The 24,308-nt window shown below is 37.9% G+C and overlaps 1 protein-coding gene across 2 annotated transcripts in view; it reads right to left on the bottom strand.

Annotated features, from left to right (window-relative positions):
- Positions 1-24,308, bottom strand: part of Crppa (CDP-L-ribitol pyrophosphorylase A) — a 255,107-nt gene that overhangs the window by 132,736 nt on the left and 98,063 nt on the right. For both annotated transcript variants that reach the window (XM_028768829.1, XM_028768830.1), the window contains exons 7-8: positions 12,223-12,312; positions 11,698-11,790 (exon numbers count right to left, since the gene is read on the bottom strand). In XM_028768829.1, coding sequence (XP_028624662.1) covers positions 11,698-11,790; positions 12,223-12,312 — 183 coding nt within the window. The remainder of the gene's footprint in view (positions 1-11,697; positions 11,791-12,222; positions 12,313-24,308) is intronic.

Below are 24,308 nucleotides of genomic sequence, written 5' to 3'. Positions count from 1 at the left end.
TAGGGACCCCTGTGGTTGAATTAGGGAAAGGCTGGAAGAAGCTGAATAGGAGGGTGGCCCTATAGGAAGACCTGGATGCCCCCTCCACCCACCCAAGATCTCTCAGCCACTGAGCCACCAACCAGGCTGCATACACCAGCTGATATGAGGCCCCTGACACATATAGAGCAGAGAACTGCTGGGTCTGGCCTCAATGAGAGAGGATATACTCAACCCTGTGAGACTTGTGGCCCCAGGGAGTGCGGAGGTCTGGTGGGGTGGGCATGGGGGTGGGGATATCCTCTTCAAGAATGGTGGTGGGGGGGTCAGGAATGGGGTGAGGAACATTTGGACGGTAGACCGGAAGGAGGATAACAACTGGGCTGTTTAAAAAGATTAAAAAATTTTTAAAAAAAGATGGGAGTCTCACTATGCAGCCCTGACTTGCCTAGAACTCTGTATGTAGACCAGGTTGGCCTCAAACTCACAGAGATCCATCTATCTCTGCTTTCCAAATGCTAGAACTAAGGTGTACACCTCCCACACTTAAATACTCATTATCTGCCCAAAGCTGCTATGGCAGATAAACCACCATCACAATTTCTTGGACCACTATTAAGCAGTTTCTTCTAAGTGAACTAAATTCATCAAGGCAATGGTTCTCAAACTGTGGGTCATGACTCCTGCTGGCGTCACATATCAGATATCCTGTATATCAGATATTTACATTATCGTTCACAAAGTATCAAAATTACAGTTATGAAGTAGTAATTTTATAAATTTATGATTGGGGGTCACCACAACATGAGGAACTGTATCAAAAGGTCACAGCCTTAGGAAGACTGAGAACCACTGCATTAAGGGACCTCCCTGCTTAGTTTAATCCATTCTTTATGCTGCCTTCAGAGTATCAAATGTACGTGTTGTTACATCAGTTTTCACCGAACAGAACTGTGGTATGGAACTTTAAGTTAGAAGTCCAACCTTGACTCTTAGCCATATTTGCAAGCATTCCTTAGTTGTCTGTAGTCCTTCTACTACAGATCCATCCACCAGTTCTTTCCAGCTCCAGCCACTCTTTGTTACTCTATCATGAAGCAACAATGTCCCTCTGACACCACAGAGCTGGACCCTGCTCTATCTCCAGTCTCTACAACCTTAACAGACCTCAGTAGGCTAAACAGTCAATTTATGATGCATGGCTCACTAGGTACTCTATAAACATTAGAAGTTATATTTGCTGTCACTTAGCCTAGCACCTGTTATTTGTTTTCTAAAATATTACTTTATTCCTTACCTACCACTTATTTTGAAGGGAAAGAAACCAGCAATTCTTGAGCTGTTAGCAACGAGAGCATTTCCCTAGTTACTATGATCACTATATTAAGTATTAATTTTAAAATCCTCATTTAAATTTTTTTTCTTAAGAAAAGTTGTTTTATTTCAAATGACAGAATCCAGTGTTTTCTAGAGAGGTCAGCTTTCAGAAGTTCCCAAATTGCCTATAACTTATTTCTTGGTTACTGGCTTCAAACTTCAGTGGAGAAAAAGTCACTTTCATTTTTTTTAAATTTTAATTTGATATTTTAAAAGATAAATATCATTATATCTGTACTTCACTGAAATAAAATAATACAAAACTTACCTAGCATAAAATACCACAACTCCTTCAAATAAGATGGCTTTTAAAAGGAATAATTTTATAAAGCAAAATGCAAGCACTTTAAAATGTTTATCACACAGATGTTTGTTAAATACTATAAGAATCTATAGCACTAAAAAGTTAATTATGTAATAGAGATAACAGTTCACTGGAAGTGACTACTAGATTTTATCTATAATTTACACAGAATTGCAAGACATTCTCAAAAATGAGGCACAAGACAGGTTGGTAGGAAGAAATGATTAATTTTACAACTGTTTTCAATGGAGACGCAGGGGAAGGTAATGAAAAGTCCAAAGCAAAGATCTAGGATTAGCTTATAAAAACCACGCTGTGAAAACAAGAGAATAAGAATGTCAAGCACAGAAGAATAACTACTAAATTATGAAAGCAGAAATCTAGAGAGCAGCTATATAAGTCACATAAACTTGTTTGATAAGCTTCATACGTAGCATGGTAATAGTTAACATGTTAAGTATGATTCTTCCACTGAACCAAGTGTATTTTTTTTAATCAATGACAAAGTCAGTCATCTAATTCTTCCTAGGGCTAACATCAATATAAGCTCCTTAACAAAGCAGTCCAATTTTATTACCTAGGCCTCATGTGTTTCACATGTCAATTTTGAAACTGATTAACTAGAATCACACTGGCCAAAAAAAAAGAAAAAATTGCAAATTGTTTTGCTCACTGAAGCAAGCTTAGTAGCCTATTGAAAGTGGGGAAATAATTAGCATGTTCTAAATCCATGCTTAATTAGGAAAAACATATTTATACAGATTAGAAAATGTCCTCTAGATTCCGTCCTATTTGCAGATTCTATTAGAACACCGTTGTATCTGAAAACAAACGGCCCTGCCTTTAAACAGGATTAACAGGAAGAAGGTGTTTCTACGAGAATCATTTCTCGGCACTTCATCAGTTATATGTTTATCACAGTTAATCTTTGCCATTTCTATTCCACAACATGAGCTTTCCGTTCACCGTTTAGCCATAAGCAGAGACCTAAAATTATAGCAACAGAGCCGGTTCTCTCTATTCAACACCCCTCACAGGGATGACGTCAGTCTTCCTCATCTTTGTGTTAGAAAGTAATTCCTTTATTATCACAGTTGTAAAAGGCTCCAAAGTTATTCTTTAACCAGTGTTTATCTTAGTTTTATTATTGACTTAGGCAGGAAATACCTGAGACTTACTGTATTAGTACAAGACAAGAATTTGTAAAGCTTGCACGAATAATTCCATTTCTGCTGAGATGGTATGCAGGCAGAAAAGAGAAAGCCAGTGAATTGAAGTGAAAAGTATTACTACTTAACATATAATACAAAGGAAATATTTCAGAAGAAAACGCAGAAGTGTTCATGGGCCTACAAAACCAATACAACTGAGACTGCAGTGGAACCAGGACTAGTAGCTACCCTGAGCCCAGCCCATGGCTGACTCCCAAGCTGAAAACAAACACTGCAAACATGAACAAGTAATCTAGAGGCCTGAAGCCAATCAACTGTGAAACAAACACCAGAGACACTGAGAGGTAAAGCCCCCTCCTTTGCTTGCTGGGGAAGAACTTGTACCTTGAAAGCACGTTACTTCAGACTAGAAATGACAGGGCTAACGACATAATAACAACATAAATGCCTTAAATAAGCAGGTGAATAAAAGGTGAAAAGTAAAAACTGGAAAAAGTAAAGGATCCATGTCTAGGATCTTCTGGGAAATTTAACAAGATCGTGGAATTTTACAACTTAAATCAACTAAAGGCCTCAAGAGTCTGAAGCTAAAATAAGAAGCCATTATACTTAAAAGAAGGCCCTGGCCCATTCTCCAATTGACATTTGTTCTTTATTAGTCAGGAACATTGGATACATCTATGGGTATATATGTATATTTTTAATCTTTTTCCATTATTTAACACATTCATGAAAACATCAAAGTTACAAGTGTATATTGAACAGCACACTGGATTGATTCTGCTCCTGGTGCTGCCACTGTGGGCTGTGGAACCTTCTGGAAACAATTTACTTCTCTGTGACAGTTCCCTCACATGTAAAGTATCAAGTGTCAATGGCTGATGGTTTTCCGGACATTTAAAAATTATTTTATTTGCTGACATATTCAAATACTAAACATTCGGAACTGTTTTGAAGACCACATATTCTGATCTTGTATATCTATATGCTACTTCCTACTAGCAAAAACTATACTAGGTTTCATGCCTTTGAAGCTATAATTATGTTCTTAGAACACTAAAATTCCACTTGATAGTTCATATTTTTTGCAAGAGTCAACTCACAAAGCTTCCTATCCCTCATAACACCAATAAAACTGGGCACTGTCAGAGAAAAGTGGAACTGTTGTGAGACAGATAACTACAGTAAAATTACTTTTCAAAGAAAAATATCAAAGAAATGAAAACATAATTTCACTAAGTAATATTTAAGAATTTGCTCTAACTCTCAAGTTTAAGCTTCCATTTATAAATGTGTTTCCTATTTTTCCACAATTTTCACAGCAAGCCAATTATTTGATACTCAGGTGATTCATCCCTACAGACTGAAGAATTCAGCTTTAAATCATAGGTTGCCCACTGTTTCATGGAGGTTCTGTGGAAATACAGCCAAGTATGATAGAATGCCTATGAAGCTTTTTAGATGTATTATATGAATTGTGAGGGTTTTACAAGATCATTTTTATATAATCCAGTCTAAAATATCGATATTGGTAGTACTGCATCCTCACCTTAAAATCTCTTCTTGACAGTCCATGAAAAAGCAGTAGCTCTTGATCATAAGTCTCTGTGCACATGGCTTCAGTTCACAGTCTTAGGCTCTTTGAGTCTTGTTTCATTTAAGCCAAGTATTTCCTTAGTAATTTTAATATCTGATTTACATTTTATGAACTAATTTTTGATATTTTCCAATGATATATTTGTGAATGTATATCACCATGGAAGTCGCGAACACAAACAAAACAAGAAAAGAAAGAGAATGGGGTGTGTCCTACATTCATAGCTTTTGTATAAAGACATTGAAAGAACTTTCAGAAGATCCTCTAACAAGAAAGAATCTGACAAAGAAAGCCGAATACACATGATCCTGACTTAGACCATTCACTTTGAATATTTCTGTTCCATAATGGTGTGGCACCAGTCTGCATTTGATAGAAATCAAACATTGAATTTTGATCTTCTCCATGATGATGCTAGGATAGTCTCTAGGATACTACACAGTGTAGTGAGTGTCAGTGCCCACTAGGGAAAACAACCTACATACTCCACAGTATAAGTTATTAAGCTACAATGTATGCAGGTTATGGAATGCTAAATTTATTTTCATCAGAATATGGCTTTCTCAGAATGTATAATAAACCCACTGTAAGCTGTGATGGATTTATGTCATATAGAGTTAAGAACAAAGAACAAAGGCACAAAGAACAACTATGATTAACTCAGAAAAAAACTTAAATACATTATAGGCTACAGTGAGCAGTAACAGCCAATGTAAAAAATGACTTTTATTCATCAATAAGATAATAGTCAAAAGTAAAGGGACTATACCAAGTTAGCTCCTCACCAAGAAGGAAGGAGGAACCACAAACCACCGCTACCACCAAGGCATTGCCCGTTCCCCATCATCAGTACTGAAGGAGGCGATGCAACAGGAATTGCACACATCATGGGCCATGGGCATAGAAGCAGCAGCATCCCAGGCTTCTGAAGCCTGTGAAACTAAAGCTAAAGATTCTCTTCAGGCAGCACGGAGAAAGCACCCTAAGAAGGAATTATACAAAACTTCCTGGGTAAATAACAACATAGGAATTGAGAACTATCCTGCTGATCCAAGCAAGCAGCTATGCCAGGACCACATACTTACCACCTTGGGCTGATTTCAAAGAAAACGGCCCCCATAGAATCACAGGGAGTACGACTAGTAGGAAGTGTGCCCTGGTTGGAATAGGTGTGGCTTTGTTAGAGATAGTTCGCCTCTGGTTGCAGGCTTTGAGGTCTCAGAAGTTCAAGCCAGGCCTAGTGGCTCACTGTCACTTGCTGCTGCCCAGGAATCCAGATGTAGAATTCCCAGCTACTTCTCCAGAGTGATGTCTGCCTGCATGCCACTTCAATACATACAAATTAATAAATATAATCACATAAACTAACTTAAGGGTAGAAATCACATGAGCATGGTTTTGACAAAGTCCAACATCATTTTATTATAAAAGCTCTTAAGAAATGAGGAATCGAGCGAATGTACCTTAACATGATAAAGGCTATAAACAATAACAAACTTACAGTAGTCAACATTATGCTAAATGAGAGAAACTCAAAGAATTTCTACTATAAAATTCAGATCCAGACAAGACTGTTGGCTTTCTCTCTTCTTATTCAAGAGAATGTTCAAGGTTTTAGGGAAGGAATTAAGATTAGAAAGAAATAAAAGGAATACAAAGGAGCAAGACAGCATGATCTGAACACAGGAGACAATAAACTCTAACAGGTAACCCTTAGAACTAGTGAACACTTTCAGCAGTAGCAGGACAGACACATCAGTAGCATACAAATTTCAGTAGCCTTCTGGTATAGCAATAAGAAACATGCTGAGAAAAAAATAAGGAAAGCAATTCTGATCAGAAGAGCTTCAAAAATAATACCTTAGAAGAAATCTAGCTAAGGAAGTGAAAGAGCTCTACAATAAAAAATGTACACACAGAAGAAAAAAAGCTGAAGACACTACAAGAATTGGAAAGCTCTCCCAATGTTATGCATTGGCAGAACTAAGACTGTAAACACATTTATGTCACTGAAAGCATTCTACAATAACAGTGGCATTCTTAATAAAACTGGAAAAATCCTAAAATTCCTAAGGATGCATAAAAGATCAAAGAGCTACAGCCTTTCTCAGCAGAAAGAACCACGCTGGAGATAATTACCATTCCTGGCTTAGAGTCACATTAGAGTCATAATAATCACAGCAGCATAGACACATAGATTAGTGGGGGTAAAAGGAGAACCCAGAAGTACATCCACGCACTCCCAGCCAAATAGTCCTAATTTTTGATGAAGACATAAAATTATAAAACCAACCATAGGAAAAAGATTCATGAATAATGATTCTGAAATGATATGCACACAGCAAGAATGAATCTAGATCTCCATCTCTCACCCTGAACAAAGCCCAACTCCAAAGCCATTAAAGACCTTTACATGAGATGTGAAGTGATGGTCAGAGGGAAAGACATGAATGTGCTTCAAATGTAGACACAGGCAAGGGCCTGTATCCCAAAAGATTCAATCAGAGTCAGAAAGGCAAATATGTTTTCTCGCTTCTTTGGAACCTCGATTTTGGACAAATATATAAAATTATGGAGGTATTCAGAAAAGGAGAGCAGAAGCATATGCTCCTAAGAGACAAAGGTAACTAATTGGAGAGGGGAGGTGGGAAATGAGGAGAAAGAGAAGGGTCAGAGTAGAACCGAGATGAATGCAAACTTATGTGCTTATATGAAAATATTATAAGAAATACGTTGTTGTGTACAATGCATATACAAAAAACAAAAATCACACCTCAAAAAGGTATTCAAATATCTTCTTACATAATGTTTGGAGAAAGAAAGCACTAATTTTTAACATGTATTTATGACTTTTCTTGCAGAATATCATAAACAACCTAAATGGTGAATCCTTTTATATGTACAAATGTAGAATAGAGTATTTTCTTCCAAACAGACTATGGTCTTTGTGAGAAACATGCTTGGTAGAAGTAGTAGGAAGAGATAATGTCTTTCTAAAAGTCATTCAAAAACAAAAAGACTGTATGGAACAGCAAATATCATCCAAAATACACACAAATTCATTAAAACACAGCACTGTGAAGTATTCTCAATGATCTTTTTCTACTTTTACTACAAAAATCTGTTTTAATCAACTAGCTAACATTACCAACAATATCTGGGTTATTGTAGAAATACGTAGTTAAATATACCAAAATGAAGATTTTAGGTTGATCAGAGTAATGCGTGCTTCCAGCCACAGTAGGGCAGGACTGATGGGACACATGACCCCACTGCTGGCTGAAAAGCTATTAGCATTTGATAATGGCTCCTAAAGGGAGAGTCAGTTGCTTTAATGGTGTGACACATGTATTGTGATCACACAGTAGAGCTGGCCCCTATCCTGAGACTAGTCGTGTAACACGAATTGTACTTGGTGGGGAAAGAAGAAAAAGCTTAATCTTAAATTTGGATAGGAAGGGATGAGACAATGAGAGGACGGTCAAAATCCTGCAAATAAAGTTCTCAAAGAATAAAAATCCAATAATCCAATGCAAGCTTATTCCTTAAACACTATCATTATCAACACAAGACTTTGTCAAAGTAGACCAATATAAAAACACATAAAAGGGAAAAATGATGATCAAATAGATGAAACAGAACAGTATTTTGAACATCAAAGGTTTAATAAAAGATTTTTTTAGAGAACTAAACTTACACGTTTAGAAAAATGACCACTTGAAATGAAGCCTGTCATAATGTATTGTTACACAATTTCCACAAGATTACATAAAAAGATTATGGAAAAAATAAGCTTTTTAAAAAGAAAACAACAAATTTATTTTTGGAAGTTTCTTAATTTTTTCCAAAATACTTCATTTTTTCCCTTGCCTTTATGGGAAAATTTTGTTCCCTCCTTTAGCTGCCTTAGCTGAATCTTAAGTAGAGACTGCTTACACACACCAGTTTATCCTAAATAATAAAAAAATCTCCAGCATTAAAGATAGCCTAACTTTTCTGAGTGCTTTAATTAAGTAATTACAAAAAAAAAGTCTTGCAAAAAATCTAAAATAAAATTCAATGGACTGTACCAAGAACTCAGGAACATATTCTTTATTCCTTTCAGTCCATAATTTCCTAAATATTATCAATTCAAAAGCTGATTGTCCCTTTGATGACAGAAACCAAGACATTTCAAAAGATTTTTCTGTATCTAGTTGGCAATATGAGAAAAAGTGAGCTGCATCTAATCCCAATAATCCCAATACCAACAATTACCTCTTAAAACTCAAATGGCTCAGTAGAGAAAGGTACCAAGGGTGAGGACAGGATTTCAAGCCCAGAATATGGAGGAGGAGATAATCTTCCGTAAGTTATCCTCTGACCTACATGCACATGTACATTTGCCCACACACACTGACACATACATACTCACGCTGAAGATTTAACGATTTAATTAATGAAGATAAATCTTTAAAATCCATCCACAAATGCTCAGGTCAAATGCCCTAGCTTAGTTGGCCTTCTGCTTCCTTTTTCTATAAGTATTGGACCTCAAGAGCATGCAGATGGCAACCTTCTCAAGTAGAATCAAATTGGAAGTAGATAGCCCTTATATGTCTCATCTGGCCCTAACCAGTCCTGTAAGCAATTACAGTTTTACCAGAATGGGTGAAGCCTCCAGCCATGTAATCAAAGCACTAGGAGGTGAGGAGTTCAAAGTTGTTCCGGGTGGCACAATGACTGTAAGACAAGCCTGGGCTCCATGAAACCTTGTTACATTTTCTATCTATTGAACCTCACTAGTTCCAAGGAAAAAACCATATCCCTCTATAACTTACAATTTTAGAACACATTTGTGATAAGTAATGAGTACCTATGTACAGAAATGGCCAGATGCCTTTCTTTTGGTCTGGAGTTTATAATCATTTAACTTAAATCCTCGTTAAAAATCAAAAGAAAGGCATTTTTTTATTGGTTCCACAGCAAGTTAACTTAGAAGGAAGCAAAGTGAAGGAATGGTTTCTAAGACCTTCAATACATATGTCTTTCCACTTAATCAAAATGTATATATGCTTATATACATATTCTTATTTCTATTATAAACAACCACACTACAAGTATATGTACTTTTCCTTTAAAGTTTAAAATATAGCCTATCTAGATGTAAAGTCATTTTATTGAATTTTATAATCATATTATCCCTATACTTCTACTAACATGGAGAATAATTAGCTAAACTTTGATTCACAGGGCAACAACTCTGAGTGCCTGTGGCTTAAATTAAAAGTTGTGGCAAGAAAACTGTTATCTTAGAGATACTATGACAGAGCTGAGATACTGATTTGAAAAGAGAGGCATTCCAATGGAAGTAAAAGTGGAAAATGGAACCAAAGCTTGGAAAGAGGTAAAAGCAATGGAGGTGAACTTTGAATCATCCTATCTAGAGTGGAAAGAAGAGGAGTCAGATGAGGTCCATAGGCCATGCCAGCACTGCAGGCTTGCTAAGGGCCCGATGCAGCACAAGAGTTACTTTCTGCATTTATGCATGCTACTCTATACAACCTGGGTATTATTAGCTTCAATTCTATGCTAAGTAAAATAAGGCTCAAGGTTAAGCATCTTAAGAAAGGAAGTAAGGCATTGGTCTCTTCTTCACACTAGACTAAATACCTCCTTGGCATCTTACCTGTGAACATCAAATAAAGATCTCTATACAAAGAAATATGGAATGGAGGGCTCAACCTAGCACCTCAAATATGTCCTTCGATCTTCAAAGCCTTTCAGCCTTCCACCATTGAGTTGATTCCACGACCTTCCTAAAACACTCAATGTCACCCTGTTGCTCAGGAAATTACTCATATGTGATGGATTTCCATACTAGCTGCACCCCTAGAACCTATCTTTAAGGCACATAATCAAATACACTTGGCTAGTGAATGAACAAATCCCACTCTATCCAACTTGCTTTTCCTGTCATTGGTCACATTAGACTTATGTTTAATACAAAGTTTTGACTTTGTTTTGTGTTAAGACAATATACAAGAATTAGCTCCCATACTACACAATAAACTTGAGCTTCGGGGTTGGGATAGTTATTAGGAATTTCTGAGAATGTTGGAAGCCCTCTCCACAGGATATACAGTATTACAGAGCTCAGGTCCTGTTTCTTAGCTGGTTAGGCCAGCATGGATTCTGATCTTTTTCTTCAGTGAATCTTTAAGTCAATATATTATTTTAGTCATTGGCAAATGTGTGTGTGTGCGTGTGTGTGTGTGTGTGTGTGTGTGTGTGTGTGTGTGCATGTGAGACTCTTCTTGTTATTTCTTTTTTAAAAAATTGGATATTTTATTTATTTACATTTCAGATGCTATCCCCTTTCTCCATTTCCTGTCACCCCCAATAAACCCGCTATCCCATCCCTTCTCCTCCTTTTTGCTTTAATACCATTTTAATTTCATGCAAGTATTAAGTTCAGTTTTAGATCGAGGAACTAGCAATACAATAGATGCAAATATTCAAAGAACAAGCAAGACAATAAACACAAATAGTCAAAGAACAAGCAAGGCACTAAACAAAGTTCCCTAATCACTCCTGTGGTCACTATTTCTAAGGGTTTTTCTGGATGACCAAAATATCTGAGCCTAAGTCCCTGTCCTAGCCCAAAGTCATGTTCATGCCTGATGCCTATTTCTTTGTTTTAGCCTAACATTTAAATTCCTGCCTGTAATTACTTCTTTGTTGTAGTCTAAGATTTAAATTCCTGCCTGATATTACTTTTTCTGTTCTAGCCTAGGATTTAGATTCCTGTCTGAAATTACTTCTTTGTTCTAGTCATGTCATATTCCTGCCTGCAGCCCATTTCCTTGTCTTTGGCCAATGTCAGATTCCTGCCAGGCAGCCAGCCCCAAAAGCTCTCCACATCTCCCCCTTCTTTAAGATTTTGGATTTCTTCTGCTTTTGCTTCTGTTGTGCTGATAGAACACCCTAAATACAGCTCTTAGACATTAGCTTAAAAACACGTCAGCTTGGCCATGTATTTTTCTATTCTGGTTAGGATAAATAAATCGATTGCTAGAGGAATCAACTAGTTTTCCAATATCATTGAGCCACATGACTACAGCCACAAAGGCACAAGTCAGCAGAAAAGTCAACATAAGATCTTTGAAGTCTTCTGCATGTTGGTGGACACTCTCAATTGAATCCAATCTTTTTCAAAGAAAGAAACATTAGGTTATGAAGAAGGAAGCAAAGGCTCAATGAAAGAAGAGATATATTTACTCACTTACCAAAATGACAACTACAGGATACAGAAGAGGAAGTCTGCTCTCTTCAAGTATACTCAGTAACTTCCTGGTTTCTTGAGTATCAGAGGACCCAACCTGGGAAGACAAGAGAATAGGAGAAAGTGAAAGGAAGTTCTTACAGAATAGACTTTGACTCACAGGGGGATGAACCTTACATGATATTCAAAGTATTTATCAAAATGAACATTAAACCACATCAAAAGATACCCACAATTTATGCATATTAAGATGTGAGCTATATCCTGGGTTGAACTTATGTATCTACTTTACAGATGGAAAATTAAAATTACTGTCAATGGAAGAAATGCTTGTCTCTCATAGGAATTGGGTTCATAAAATGTTTTCCTATTTGAAATGGTAAAAAAGGCAATTTTAAAGCATGTATTGAATAGCACAACTAATCTGTCAAAATCATCTGTTGCACAAGTAAGGGTCAAAAAGGGTCCATTCTCTGACATGGTTTGCTCGGAACTCAACTGCCTCCAACCAATTCTGTTTACTACTTACATTCACACAGATGAAACTGTAGCATTGGTCTGTGAAGTTCTTAATGTCTCCGCCTGTGTGATCCATAGCTGTGGATGTGACGTTAATACACTAGGAGAAAAAGCACGCCAGAAAATATTTAAAATCTAAACAGACCAACATGAACATAAATAAGCTATTGTATGACAAACCTGTAGATCTGCTATAAATTTATGGAACCTTGCAGCATACACTCTAATAAATCGAGGCTGAAATTTATCAGACCACCACAAGAAAGATAATTGGAATTAATCCATGAATAATGTATATTATTTTGAATTAAAAAAAAATCTTAGGAAGCTATTTCAAATAGGCACAAAGTTTTGGGGACCAAGGAAACACTAAGGAACCGGAAGGAACATGGTTTATGTTTTATGAAAAATTTATTACAGGGGGGCTTTCAGGGACTAGAAGACAAAGGCTGAGTGGGTGGTGGTGGTGGGATTGCAGGAGCTTGTTAAATACTGTAGTTTAAACAGTAAGGAAAGCAGGAAGGAATTATTACCGTGATGTCTGTTAGAGATAAATAAGAACTGTACTTGGGCAGTAATAACCAAAAACAAAGACATTGCCAAAAACCACCTTCTAAGAGGTAGCTCATCTGGGTGTGGTGGCATACACCTTTGATCCCAGCACTCAGGCACAGAGGCCGGTGGATCTGTGTGAGTTCCATGCCAACCTTGCCATCACAGTGAGACTCTGTCTCAACAAACAAACAGAAAGTGGTAAGTTTAGACTAGATTTAGAAGGGACAGAATATCTACCATAATAAGAACTTTCCAAATAAAATCTTTCTTATCATCTGGCATTCTCTTGCTCCACAGTTTTTCTTTAATTATGAACTCAAGCTTAAAAATTATTGGGAGGGATTCTTTTATAGAATCTAACTATATAATAATGACCTGGTTCATCCCATGGTACATACTTGCATGGTGTATACCACACTTTATAATCTATACAGCTAAAATGCAATGCTGTTCCTAAGACATGGAATTGGAGCCCCAAGATGCCCCACTTAATAGCTTAAGTCCACATACTGCTATAACTTACTGGAGGATGCAGAGGGCACGTTTCAAGACCTAACTCTGACACAGAAATTTGTTCACGGATAACCCTTAAGATTTTATTTCCATTTAAAATTTGTACTGAGGCCCAAGTTCAAAGAAAACCTTGGATTTTACAAAGCCAACACAAGCTTTTCATGTCAGCATATACACACTTACACTATAATAGATACCAACTCCCATTAAGAATCAAGTTTCCCCCAAGAAATCACATCTTCTAGATATTACAAGGAAATATTAAAGTATTCATGGGCTTCTGAAATGCCCTAAGAATTTGAAAGCATTTAGCAGCTAATTTGCTCCAGACTCTTCCATGATGTTTGTACAGTAGGCCACTTGCAATGACAACTATACCTTTCCTCTCGCAGACCTGCACACCTTTTAGAAAGTTAGAATAGAGATGTCAGTCTATCTAGAACACATTTCCAAAACATTCCCAGGTCATAATGGTATATCTCCCATGTGACTGACAGATGAGCTGGTTTGTCAGCATCCCTTGCTTAAAGTTACACTTTCCCAATAGCAGGATGCTTATAAAGAGCCCCACTACCAGACAACAACTAACCTAACCTCATCTCTCTTCTCTCTTGTGGGAGATGTACTTCAGAGAGCAACCTCTCCCTGCTGTTCTTGCTGCCTACAGCAATGGCTGTGAGGAACAAATTATCTCTCGGGGCCTGGGGTCTCAGATCTTCAACAAGATCTATGGTACTGCACCAGGATAAGCTGATTCATTTCTCATTTCTCAGATAGAAATCACAGCAACCATAGAAACAGATCTTACCATGCAAAACTCTGAATTCAGAAAAACTGACTTCATTTACAAATCCCCTTTTGCTTACACATCAATGAGATCTATGTTGAAACTCGAGCTGTATCATGAGAAAAGCTCCAAGCTCCTCAGCGCCTAGCTGAGACTCCTAGCTGTCTGAGTACGGAGAATGAAGCGGCCACGTCCTGTAGCCAGACAGGCTCCCAGTGGAGGGACAAGGACAGCAACCCACCCACAAAACCTTCAATCTAAAATGCGTCCTGCCTACAAATGTGCAAGGACAAAGATAAAGCAGAGACAGAAGGAATGGCCAACCAATGCTTAGCCTAAATTGAGACCCATCCCACCAATCTCTGGCACTATTAATGATACTCTCTCATACCTGCAGACAAGAGCCTAGAATAATTGTCCTCTGAGAGGCTCCACCCAGTAGCTGATGGAAACAGATGCAGAGACGTACAGCCAAACATTAGATGGAGCTTGAGAAGTCTTGATGAAGAGCAGGGAGGATTGAGGAACCCAGAAGGGATAGGGACTCCACAAGAAGACCAACAGAGTCAATTAACCTGTACCCATGGGGCTCCCAGATACTGAACCACCAACCAAAGAGCAAGCATGGGCTGGACTTAGGCCCCCTGCACATATATAGCGATGTGCAACTTGGTCTTCATGTGGGTCCCCCAATAACAGGAGCAGAAACTGTTCCTAAATCTATTGTTTCTCTGTGAACCCTATTCCCTTAACTGGACCACCTTGTCTGGCCTCAGTAGGAGAGGATGTTCCTAGTCTTGCAGGGACTTGATGTGACAGGGTGGGGTGATACCCAGAGCGGGGAACCTCCCTCTTCTCAGAGGAGAAGGGGAAGGGAAATGGGGGAAGGGACTGTAGGAGGGGGGATCTGGGAAAAGACGGGGACTGTGATCAGAATGTAGAAGGTTTTTCTTTTAGAACTCAGGAGATATATTCCAGTTGTTATTGAAAGATGAATATATATATACATATGTATATATGTATATATATATATATATATTCAGGTGTATAGTGGTAGGTATATTACTTTAACTGTTATTAAAATACATTTGCTCAACTATTTGATAAATTTAAAACTCCAATGAAAATATAGTACCATTCATCAGACAAGATGTACAAAGAGTATTTTATAAAGGCTATTAAATCTAAGTGCTACATATCCAAACACATACACACACCAACTATACTATAAATCTTTTCCTCTTAAAATCAAGACTCTTAATAATTGTTTCCCGTTAAGTATAATTATTTTTGGTCCTAAATATGGCATTGGTGTCTTTGCCATCCTAAGTAAACAAGGAGTATGGTAGCCAATGCTACAAGGCTGTGTGTGAACACTGCTGTGGTGTCACTCAGAGTTGCCATTCTTAACGTTTCCACTCTAAGACACAGCACAGGGAATAATTTGTGGCTAGAAGAACTTTCTTTCTCTAAATATTTTGGTTGAAAAATACATTTAAATATTTAAAGCAACTTTCCAAGATTTCCAGTAAAATTAAAGAATTAAATGGTTTTCTTATAGTGATGTGGTCATTCATTAAAGATTTACCATGAATGAAATGCAAACATCAGCACAGTGGCAATCCTGTTAAAGTATGAATAAGAGGAAGAAAGGTGGCTTGTCAGAGAGCTGCCTTTCATAAAGAGTCAAGGTTTAACTAAGTGTCAAGGGCTTCAAGTCCCGGGAGTCAAAGATTGAAAAATGTGTTTCTGAGAAGCCAACTCACTTTTTACCAAACTTGTTGGGTTGAGTTGTCTCAGAATCAGAATCTGCCAAAATCCCACTTCCCTCCCATTTGCCCGGCAGCCCTAGTATGGGTGTAAACAAGGGAGTGGTGGAGAAATGCACTTTCTTTGCAGTCTGAGGAAATATTAATAATTACTATAAAAGTTTGGTTTTCCTTGTTTGGTCCACTTAGCTTTGATTCTTCACTACGGTCTTCCTTTATTTGAGTCAGCCTTTGAGCTAGTCTAATTAAGAGCTTAGAGTCGGGAGCTTAGTTCCCTGGCTTTCAATTTATCTCTGGAACGTTCTCTGTGACTTTGTAAGAATTTACTGCATCCTGTGGCTCAATTTATTCATTGATAAAATAATAGTTGATAGACTTCACCTGATCTGCTAATAAATGAGAGATGAGGATTGCTGCTTCTAATGTCCTTCTCAAAAGCTGAGGGGAAAATGGACAGAGTAGACCATCAATCCCGGTACTCCGAGGTGACAGATGTATTAGATGGTCACTCTGATGTCTGCTATTTTATGTAAACTGAAGCCCCCAACCATAAACACTGACTTCCTGCATGATGCCAGTGTCCCTTAGCAAGACTCAGACCCTTGGAAGCTGATCACACCCAAAGATTTATCCTTCACTAAAGCAAAAGTCTGCATAGCTTAAATACTATTGAAAGGATGGGTACCATTGGAGGAAGATGAATTATCAAGAAAGAGAAAAGTCCTCTCAAGTAGGAATATATAAAGAGAAAACAAAAGAACATGGAGAACAAGGGTCTGTCATGTCATGGGACCACTGAGACCCAATCCCATATGAAGACAGAATGGGCAATGCTTCTATAAACACAGGAATTACAAGTCTATGGGCTTTCCCAGTAACTCCTGTCATAAAGCCAATAAAAGTGCCCTGGATCCCATTCTGATTTTTTTCATAGATAACATATAAACCCATATCTCCTTGCACATAGGAATATATTAAATATGTGTTGTTATTAATTTGACTCACTTATTTCAAGTCTTTCACTTACAAATTACACCTTCAGCATATCAGTCTATCTCCATTACTTTCACATTTTGAACCTCACATTACTAAGATTTTATCATATTCTGGAAGTTATGCTGAATGTTTAAAACATATGTATGGTGAAATCATACTGCATACCTAGACATAAGCAAATGTTATCATTTATATATTTTATTATGGATAAAAAAGATGGAGAATAAGTAGTCGACTTATGATGACACAGCCAGAAAGGGGTTAATACCCAGATTCTGGTCTGGACAACTTAAGTCCATTGTTCATCTGTACAGCTTTGGTGTTTTTAACTTGTCGTGGTCCCTGGACCAGTTTTGAGAGTCATGCGGTACTCTAGATTCTGAAATCCACTTGGAAGAAGTACTTGGTGTGTATAAAGTTAGTTGATTACTATCTTAAATGCAGGAGCTCATATAATAATCCCCTAACTCTTATCATCTTTCTGGGTCCAAGATTTGGAAGAAAGTATGTATTGAGTCCCTCTTAATTTGACCTCAGATTTGACCTCAGAGAAGAATCAGGTACTCTTGAACTTCTGCACCCAGCATATACTGAGCAACTGGCAGAAGGGATTACAAATCTAACACTTCCTTAAGAATTGTGTTCCTTTCTGAATTTCTTTCTTTCTCCCTTTGCTATAAGCACCTTGAGGGTCAACTATTGTTCTGATGAGAAATTACAAGACAATAGAATAAGATGAAGGCAGAGTTAATCTTACCAAATGAGTGACTGTCATGAGAAATTCAAGGTCCTATTTCATTATATGTAGATATTAAATATCCAAAATTTTACAGTGTGTAAAAAAAAAAAAATGTAGAGCTCCCAAGCAATACAAACCAGGCAACATTCAGCGGGTGGTGAACCTAGGAATGAGTCAATGCCAGTGAAGGAAAAGTTTCTGCTTTTGAGAAGCTCATATCAAATGCAGAAAATAACAATTCCCAAACTTAAATGTTCATGAGAATCTCTCAGAACCTTATCCAAAAGAAAGATTTTTTTTTTTCATTTTCCTGGATGTAGGAATCAACATGGTAAAAACAGTTCCAATTGGTGGCAGTATCAGGATGACATAGATACCAGGCAACAGCAACACTAGATCTTTTAAAAGCCTACAAATTTAAATGGGCTATCTTATCTCAAGTGCATTATCTTATTTTCTTTTTTCTATCGAATAAGGAAATAACCTAGATGCATATATAAGTATCATTGCAAAATTTCTACATAAGCATAAGCTAATATATGTAAAACAAATAATTCAAGTTATAGGCAAGTTTTCATTGACTAGAAATTTCCATTCAAAGACAACCTGGATAATGCCATCATATTTCTTGTGCACAAGCTGCTTTGCTTGAATGGATATTCTTGTTGATTGAGAACTAGCTTTGTTTATATAAAAATATCCCATGACATAAACTTTCCATTCCATAATATATAATTAGGGACCTGCTAAATGAATATTATTTAGTGTATTGGCTCAAATGATTTAACAAGCATTAAAAATAGATTATATTTGCAGAAACATACAAAAACAGAATCATATGTCACAAGTATTTAAGTATGAATGTCTCAGACTATTATAAGTACCTTGTGCAGGTATATCTGTGTTCAGGTGTGCACGCACATCTATGTGCACGGGTATGAGGGCCAGAGAATGATTGCAGGTAAAATTCCTTAGGTATTATCCACTTTTTAAAGACAATGTCCTTCACTGGCCTGGAACTTAGCAAGCAGCCTCGGATGATGATGAGAAAGCCCCAGATATGTTCCTGTCTCTACATCCCCATCTCTGAGATGGCAGCACACCTTAGCACACTCAGTTTATTTACACAGCTTCTGGAGAATGAGCTCAGCCTTAGTGCTTGCAAAGCAAGCCCTTTTACCGACTGATTTATTCCTCCAGCCCTCTGGGTAGTTTTACAGCAGGAATTCATTGTAAAGAAAGGTAGATTCAAGGCTCAATAGAGAATAGTACTGAATGTTCTGAAGATTTTGCATACTGAATTCGAATACATTTGTTCACCCCAATGCTGGTTGATGATGTCGAGCTCATTTCTCCATCAAAGCCTCTCTTGTAATGACAGAAGGCTGACCACCAGCATCTTCCATCCTGCTTTCTGCTGCATCCTCTCCTCTTGTGAACGAAGTCCACCAAATAAGGTAGAACTTCTTCAGTGTGTTTAGTGATTTAAACTCTTTGCAATTCTTCACATGATTGATGGACGCCCAGCAGCTACCTACTTATCTACAGAAACGTAGCTGGCTGATGTCCAGGCAAAGAGATATTACAGAAGTTTGCTTCAACATAGCTCTATCATCATTAACCCCAGTGATTTATACACGTATACACATATATACACAAAGCTGTGTAAGGGATCTGTGAAAAGAGGTGGTGAAGGCAGTATGCTAATTACAAAGCAGGCTCTGCAGAATGACACCACAGTCAGTGGGTCCACAGAGGTCTGAGGACTTGAAAACAGAAGCCAAATATGTGTGGACAGAGAGGAGACTCAGAGCCTTAAAACATAAAATCAAGTACCCTAGGGCAAAGGAAAAGTGAAAACTCTATCATTTCAAGGCACAAATAAGACAACATACTGAAAGATGAAAGCAATATATTTGCTAGAGAGATGTTCAGTATAGATTGTGGGGGGCCTTTTACTCACAAATACTAAGTAGTCACCACAGTTGCAGAGTGTCATTGTAACAAAGAAAAAGCAGATGGGCAAGTTCTAGTTTTGGGCTCCAAAACAAATTGTCAGGTATGAAAAGTCCATAGATAATTCATTCATAAGCTCGAAGGGGTATTTTGCTTCAGCAGTCATAGAATCATCAGAGCCTGGAATGATAACTTAGCCAAAGCCACTGGAGCAATGGAATAGCCTACCATTTTGCACTTTAAAGTAGAACTATACCATAGGTAAACAGTTGAAATGAATCTCCTAACAATTATTAGACGAAGCCTTAATAAAGATAAATGATATTTTTAAGAGTCATGTGTACTCTAACTACATCAAAACAATCCATCGAAAATGGTAAAATTATATTAAGAACTAAAACTACATCTTAATTTTAAAAACACAAATGCTCAGTATGTGCCTGTTCAGTAAACTCAGCCAAAGCCAGGAATGGTTATGCATGGTGCAATCCTGAAGTTCAGAGGCTAAGGAAGTACGACTGCAAGTCTGAAGAAAGGGTGGGCTATGCAATGAGTTCTACTAAGGCCCAGGCCAGGCTGAAGATTAAGAAAATGAAAGAAAGGAGTTGGGTAGGATGGCTCAGTGGGTAATGTGATTGCCAAGCAAGCATAAGGACCTGAAGTCAGATCCCCAGCATACACATAAAATGATGGTTGTGGTGGTGACTATATGTAATCTCGTCACCAGGGAAACATAAGCAGGAGAATCCTTAAAGTGCTCTGGCTAGCCAGTCTAGTTGAATCAGCAAATTCCTGGCTCAGTGAAGGACTCTTATCTCCAAAATTAGGGTAAGAGATTGAGGAAGATTCCTAATTTCTGATCTTCACACACATAAAAATGTATGTATAGCTGCATACACATAGGAGCCATATACACACTGTACACACAGAGGAAGGAGGGAGAGAGGGAAGGAAGGAGGGAGAGAGGGAGGGAGGGAGGGAGGGGGGGAGGGAGGGAGGGAGGGAGGGAAGTCAACTATTAACGGTTTGGAAGTCAACTACCAAAGTTTTATGGAGAGGGGAGGAATGTTTTGATTCTGCATTGCAGGGTATTAAATTCCAGGCCTTACACTGTTAAGTGAGAAGTAGAACGCTGTGTAATGGCGTTATTCTAAGGGAGCAAAGTCCTATACAAACTTCCTACAAGGGCTACTTCATCTATGTATAAAACCAATATTTTGATATATACAAAACCTAATTCTGTGAAAATAATAACATTGGCTAATAACTCTGGATGTCCTACTGTTCTATACTCTGAATACTCAACATTCTATTTGTTTGCACTTAGAAACATTGGCATCATTCTTCTATAGACAGGAATGCAGAAAACATTTTTATAAACGATCTTCCTCAGAGAGCAAGGGGAGTGGATTGGGCTTGGAGGGAAGAATGGGTAGAGGGTAATTTGCACTTATATTATAATCTTAAAAAATGTTCAAAAAGAACATGAAATTTATCACATAAAATAATAAATATGTAAAAAGGCAAAAATGTTTTTAAAACAGAAAAACACGCCAAGTTACATTTAGAGATTACCCTAGCTCTCACATAATGTTCTAAAACCATAGCAACCAATGAAAAACTAATTTCATTGGATATAGCATGAGTGAAATTAATAGCACCTTGAGTGACTTACGGTCCACTACATTTGGACTCTCTTTTCCCCTCTAGTATGCATCAGAAACTCTGGCTAATGTCCAAATAAACCTAATGTAATTTAGGAGAATGACTTTCAGGCAATTTCTAGAGTTTTACACACACACACAGACACACACACACACACACACACACACACACGAGGAACACACACACTCACTCTGACATCCTGAATAAGTCCTAGCCTTTGTTCAGAATAGACTCCCCTCCCAAAAAAAAAAAAAACCCAACTAGCTTTAGAGTGTTGTCAATTATTAAAATGTCTATTATCTTCAGATCAAGATGTTACTGTGAATATCAAAATATTTATATTTAATTTTTGTTTTTAAGTCTGATGATGTTACTAAGGCCAAAATTACTCTGCTTCATTTCTGCCTTTCTTCTGGCTTCTTTTGCTAATCTTGAAGTTTTGTTTTCTACTGTCATACATTGAGTTCGGTAAGGACTGTAAGAAAAGACACAGATCTCCACACTGTTACAAAGGGTGCAGTCCTACATGTGAACAAAACACACACTTCTGTACACTGTAACAAAAGGCACAGAACTCTACACTACCCTCACCCTTCAGGCCATCAGGAAAAATAACTCAAGCATTAGAGAACAACTCCAACCAAACAGATCCTGCCTCATACCCAGAAAATAAATGATTTTCCGTTAAACACAGCTTGTCATTTGTGGTTATAGAAAACAATAATTAAATTCTGTTCTCCAGGAAACAGGAAGTGGTGGATGAGCCAAATACATCAAAAGCTTGTACCGTGTAGGTCAGCATTCCTTATGGCGTTCATCCCTTTTGCTACAGGAATGCAAACGGAACTGAATGTACTTAAGTGTCTTTAGGATTAATGGGAAATTAAAAAAAAAAATCCCTAACCACCGCTGATTTTCCTGTGTGTAGCAAGTCAGCAGCAGCTAGCATGAAGTCTCTTTGTCTTCAGCTCAATTCCTCTGTACGTTATTTTGCAGTGAAGCAGAATACAATACAGGTGAAATATAATTGTGCACAGTCTATAAGGCTGTCTCTGGCCACCCCTGATCCATCTCCACTTCAACCATTCAACCCCATTTCACTCTCCCTTCTTGAGGCTCTTCATGTGTCTTCCACAGCACGGTTCCTTCGAGTTTGGCCTTTAACTAAGTTACAGCTGATTCCCCTTTTAGGCTTAATTAAATGACATGCCTGTTGAGAAAGTTAATTCAATGACTTTCTTATTTTTTTAAAGAATTATTTTTATTTATTTTATTTATGAATACACTGTACCTATCTTCAGACACACCAAAGGCATTGCATCCCATTACATATGGTTGTGAGCCACCATGTAGTTGCAGAGAATTGAACTCAGGACCAACGGAAGAGCATTCAGTGCTCTTAACCGCTGAGCCATCTCTCCAGCCCCCATTCAGTGACGTTCACTCCTTACAACTGTTTTTCACGATTCTCTTATCTAAGCATAGGTTATTTTTCTTTCCATGCCAAGAACTCTTAATGGTTTAGACCCATGGGTACCTGTAAAGCCGTCCTGCAGGAAAGGTTCTGATGGATGGTAAAGCCTTCCTCTGGTCAATGTATGACCAGTTTACAAAACATTGACCAGTATGTACAAAAACTTGCAAATGCAGCTTACTCCTCTGGATGACTACAACTTGAGCCTGCTCCCTAGAGAGCCTCCATAACTTCTACTTCCAGCATTGTATGTAATAAACATACTATGGTTCCAGGTTGTTGTACATCATTGGTGTTGCTCCATCAGAGAGAACATGGCACACCCAATCCCAGATTTGCTGTACACGAGTCAGTTCTTGCTTTATCTCCTCATCACCCCATACTGGTTTCCAGTACCAACCTATTCAGGACATGGTTGCATCCCTTAGAGTATTATTGTGTACTATATTATTATCCAATTCAATAGAAAGCTCATTAAGAGTAGCACCTGCTTAGCTCAAATCTCTATAGCCAATGGTTGAGTTGTAATGGGCATTGACTTGTAAGTGAACAAATTAAGTAACTAACGAAAAGCTAATCGCACCTTCTACCTACATACCCCTCACTACTTTTACAGCAGTATAGATACTTTCCACATTTTCAGAGTTAAAATAAAGTGACTGAGGACTGGTATTAGCAAATTTTCTTCAGACAGTGAGGGGCTACCTGGGGAAGAAACCTTAAGGAAACAAGATTCATTCTGCCCTTAACTTCCATAATACAATGATACAAAGAAAACACCTCCATTTCTAAAGGAAATAATATAGGCCTGTCAAGGATAGATTAGATCAAAACAAGCCCCTGAGTTTCAGAAGGGCAAACAGCAAACCCATAGCAACATGTCTGACATCAAAAATTCATGTTAAAATCATCTGGGCTACAGATGAATGTGTATCCCTGCCCCTCCCACCCTGGAGCCAGCAGCACCATGCATACACTCTCTCTTGAGCAATCTGCACTCATTGAAGCAGTTCCTCAAGAAGCTTGACATCTCCAGCAACATGGTGTCTCACGGTAGTTTTGCCTTCAACATACAGCTCCAAGTTTGACCCACCAAGAAGCTCATTCGTCCCTGGACAGATTACCATAGGAGCTTTCTAGAACTTTGGTGCAAGCTTCCATACATCCTGCATGCTAGTAAAATAAGCATCCTGTGGGCAATGCCAAACCCTGCTACAAGTTCTAGATATAGAAGAGCCACAAGAGGCATGACTCCATCATGACTGTAACCTTCTATGTCAATGTAGAGGAACCAAGAGAACGTTTCCTTCATTGGGTACAATTCAGGCTGCTGCTGTAGAGTACAGTGCAAGAGTTCCCTTTATGCCAATCTTCGTAATGGGAACTCCCCTTTGCCCAAAACTACTTTGTGTGCATGTTCCTTTCCTTGCAAGCATGCATGTTTTTCACATCTTTCTGCTCCACTTTCTCTCACCTCTCACTATAAATCTGGCTATAGACGTTGGTAGAGATTGAATGTTACATTGTCTTGAAATTTCCTTTACCAGTTATCCCATTACTTCTGAGTTCCACCTCACAAAAATTTTCAGTACACAGGAATGATATTGCCATTTGGTTCCCACAGTATAATATGAATAGCTTC

This window comes from Grammomys surdaster, unplaced genomic scaffold (genome assembly GCF_004785775.1).
Source record: "Grammomys surdaster isolate TR1022 unplaced genomic scaffold, NIH_TR_1.0 188, whole genome shotgun sequence".
NCBI classification, from domain to species: Eukaryota; Metazoa; Chordata; class Mammalia; order Rodentia; family Muridae; genus Grammomys; species Grammomys surdaster.
This window is presented reverse-complemented; position numbering and strand designations above follow the sequence as displayed.